The sequence below is a fragment of the Lethenteron reissneri genome, unplaced genomic scaffold (genome assembly GCF_015708825.2).
Source record: "Lethenteron reissneri isolate LAM-NWPU_2019-01 unplaced genomic scaffold, ASM1570882v1 scaffold_813, whole genome shotgun sequence".
NCBI lineage: Eukaryota > Metazoa > Chordata > Hyperoartia > Petromyzontiformes > Petromyzontidae > Lethenteron > Lethenteron reissneri.
Window position 1 is genome coordinate 624 of NW_026892344.1, and position 3,499 is coordinate 4,122.

The following is a 3,499-nucleotide window of genomic DNA, read 5'->3' on the forward strand; positions in this document are numbered from 1 at the left end:
TGCTGTGGCTGTGTGGTGGTGGGGGGGGTCCCACGTGCTGTGGCTGTGTGGTGGTGGGGGGGGGGTCCCACGTGCTGTGGCTGTGTGGTGGTGGGGGGGGGGTCCCACGTGCTGTGGCTGTGTGGTGGTGGGGGGGGGGTCCCACGTGCTGTGGTGGTGGTGGTGGGGGGGGGGGTCCCACGTGCTGTGGCTGTGTGGTGGTGGGGGGGGGGTCCCACGTGCTGTGGCTGTGTGGTGGTGGGGGGGGGGTCCCACGTGCTGTGGCTGTGTGGTGGTGGGGGGGGGGGGGTCCCACGTGCTGTGGCTGTGTGGTGGTGGGGGGGGGGTCCCACGTGCTGTGGCTGTGTGGTGGTGGTGGTGGGGGGGGGGTCCCACGTGCTGTGGCTGTGTGGTGGTGGGGGGGGGGTCCCACGTGCTGTGGCTGTGTGGTGGTGGGGGGGGGGGTCCCACGTGCTGTGGCTGTGTGGTGGTGGGGGGGGGGGTCCTACGTGCTGTGGCTGTGTGGTGGGTGGGGGGGGGTCCCACGTGCTGTGGCTGTGTGGTGGTGGTGGGGGGGGTCCCACGTGCTGTGGCTGTGTGGTAGTGGGGGGGGGGTCCCACGTGCTGTGGCTGTGTTGTGGGTGGGGGGGGGGTCCCACGTGCTGTGTTGTGTGGTGGTGGGGGGGGGGGGGTCCCACGTGCTGTGGCTGTGTGGTGGTGGTGGGGGGGGTCCCACGTGCTGTGGCTGTGTGGGTGGTGGTGGGGGGGGGGTCCCACGTGCTGTGTGGTGTGGTGGGGGGGGGGGGGTTCCCACGTGCTGTGGCTGTGTGGTGGTGGTGGGGGGGGTCCCACGTGCTGTGGCTGTGTGGGTGGTGGGGGGGGGGGGTCCCACGTGCTGTGGCTGTGTGGTGGTGGGGGGGGGGGGTTCCCACGTGCTGTGGCTGTGTGGTGGTGGGGGGGGGGGTCCCACGTGCTGTGGCTGTGTGGTGGTGGTGGGGGGGGTTCCACGTGCTGTGGCTGTGTTGTTGTGGTGGTGGGGGGGGGGGTTCCACGTGCTGTGGCTGTGTTGTTGTGGTGGTGGGGGGGGGTTCCACGTGCTGTGGCTGTGTTGTTGTGGTGGTGGGGGGGGGGGGTCCCACGTGCTGTGGCTGTGTGGTGGTGGTGGGGGGGTTCCACGTGCTGTGGCTGTGTTGTTGTGGTGGTGGGGGGGGGGTTCCACGTGCTGTGGCTGTGTTGTTGTGGTGGTGGGGGGGGGGGGGGGTCCCACGTGCTGTGGCTGTGTGGTGGTGGTGGGGGGGTTCCACGTGCTGTGGCTGTGTTGTTGTGGTGGTGGGGGGGGGGGTTCCACGTGCTGTGGCTGTGTTGTTGTGGTGGTGGGGGGGGGGGGTTCCACGTGCTGTGGCTGTGTTGTTGTGGTGGTGGGGGGGGGGAGTCCCACGTGCTGTGGCTGTGTGGTGGGGGGGGGGTCCACACGTGCTGTGGTTGTGGTGTCCCAAGTTGTTGTGGCTGTATTGTTGTTGTTGTGGTGGTGGTGGGGGGGTCTCACGTGCTGTGGCTGTGTGGTGGTGGTGGTGTCCCAAGTTGTTGTGGCTGTATTATTGTTGTTGTTGTGGTGGTGGTGGGGGGGGTCCCACGTGCTGTGGCTGTGTGGTGGTGGTGGTGTCCCAAGTTGTTGTGGCTGTGTTGTTGTTGTGGTGGTGTCCCAAGTTGTTGTGGCTGTATTGTTGTTGTTGTTGTGCTGGTGGGGGGGATCCCACGTTCTACGGTTGCCGCGTGGGGAGTTGGCGGCGGGGGGGGGGGCAGGTGGCCGCGGGCGGAAGTGACGACACGCGAGGGACGTCTCGCGCACGTTCTGGACGGTTCACGGACGTGACGTCAGGGCGCCCCCCTCACCCCGCCCCGTCTATATAAAGGCGGGCTGCACGCCCCCCACCCCGCCACTCGGCTAGCAGCAGCGAGCGCCTTGCGAGGCCTTAGGGCGTCCGTCGCTGTCGCCGCGGAGACGTCGCGACAAGCAAGCAAAGTGGCGCTTTTTTAAATATTTAACTTTATTAAATATTAAAAAAACTTATTTCCGTCGAGTTCATGCGATTGTCAATTTTTTTTTATAAACCTGTTATATATATAGATTAGAAACAAATAGCGCGCTTTCACAAATGTAACGTATCGTTGCGGAATACCGTAGCAATTCTAACAGGCGTACGTTGTTGGCGTCGGGAGGGATTCACTATTCGGGGGGGTTTGTTTTGATGCAGTGGGCTGCACAGAAGAACAGAGGGTTTAGAAATCCGCGGCAGCCGCAGTAATAACAGCGGCCGCGTTGGAAATCCGCGGCAGCCGCGTAAAGCAGTTGGATTTGCCGCAGGCAGCAGTAGCGGCTGAGTCTTGCGCTAGAAATCCGCGGCAGCCGCAGTAGGTATCTGCGACAAGGCGGGGAAGGAGTCTTGCGCTAGAAATCCGCGGCAGCCTCAGTAGGTATCTGCGACAGGCGGGGAAGGAGTCTTGCGCTAGAAATCCGCGGCAGCCGCAGTAGGTAGCTGCGACAAGGCGGGGAAGGAGTCTTGCGCTAGAAATCCGCGGCAGCCGCAGTAGGTATCTGCGACAAGGCGGGGAAGGAGTCTTGCGCTAGAAATCCGCGGCAGCCGCAGTAGGTATCTGCGACAGGCGGGGAAGGAGTCTTGCGCTAGAAATCCGCGGCAGCCGCAGTAGGTATCTGCGACAGGCGGGGAAGGAGTCTTGCGCTAGAAATCCGCGGCAGCCGCAGTAGGTATCTGCGACAAGGCGGGGAAGCAGTCTTGCGCTAGAAATCCGCGGCAGCCGCAGTGGGTATCTGCGACAAGGCGGGGAAGCAGTCTTGCGCTAGAAATCCGCGGCAGCCGCAGTGGGTATCTGCGACAAGGCGGGGAAGCAGTCTTGCGCTAGAAATCCGCGGCAGCCGCAGTAGGTATCCCGTGGCCGCGATGTCGAAGGACTACTACAAGACGCTTGGCCTGGCGCGGGATGCGAGCGACGAGGACGTGAAGAAGGCGTACAGGAAGATGGCGCTCAAGTTCCACCCGGACAAGAACAAGGCGCCCGGGGCCGAGGAGCGCTTCAAGGAGGTGGCCGAGGCCTACGAGGTGCTGAGCGACGCCGAGCGCCGCCGCGTCTACGACTCGTACAGTCGAGGAAGGTTGCGGGTGGGGCCTCCCCGGCTTCCAGGGTGGGTGGGCCAGGGGTTAGGTGGTGGGGGGGTAGTTGTGAGGGGGGGGGGGTATACTGTACAGGGGTATGGTGGGGGTAGTACAGGGGGTTAGTGAAGTAGTGGTTAGTACAGGTGTAAGTACACTGGGGTTAGTGTAGGGGGGGTATAACAGGGGGGTAGTGTAGGGGGGGTAGTTACAGGGGTATACAAGGTGGATGGTTGCTATTACAGGGGGGTCGTTGTTCAGTAGGGGGTGGGTAGTACAGGGGTATTTGTAGGGGGGGGGTATACAAGGGGGGGGGTAAGTGTAGGGGGGTCGTACAGGGGGTAGTACAA

At 63.8% G+C, this 3,499-nt stretch overlaps 1 protein-coding gene across 1 annotated transcript; it reads left to right on the top strand.

The window, feature by feature from the left end:
* Positions 1–1,917: 1,917 nt before the first annotated feature.
* Positions 1,918–3,136, top strand: LOC133340141 (dnaJ homolog subfamily B member 1-like; the record flags this gene model as incomplete). The annotated part of the gene is made up of 2 exons (XM_061548204.1): positions 1,918–2,395; positions 2,631–3,136. A coding segment is annotated over exon 2 (197 nt), but the record flags the coding sequence as incomplete, so codon positions are not given.
* Between the last annotated feature and the right edge of the window lie 363 nt (positions 3,137–3,499).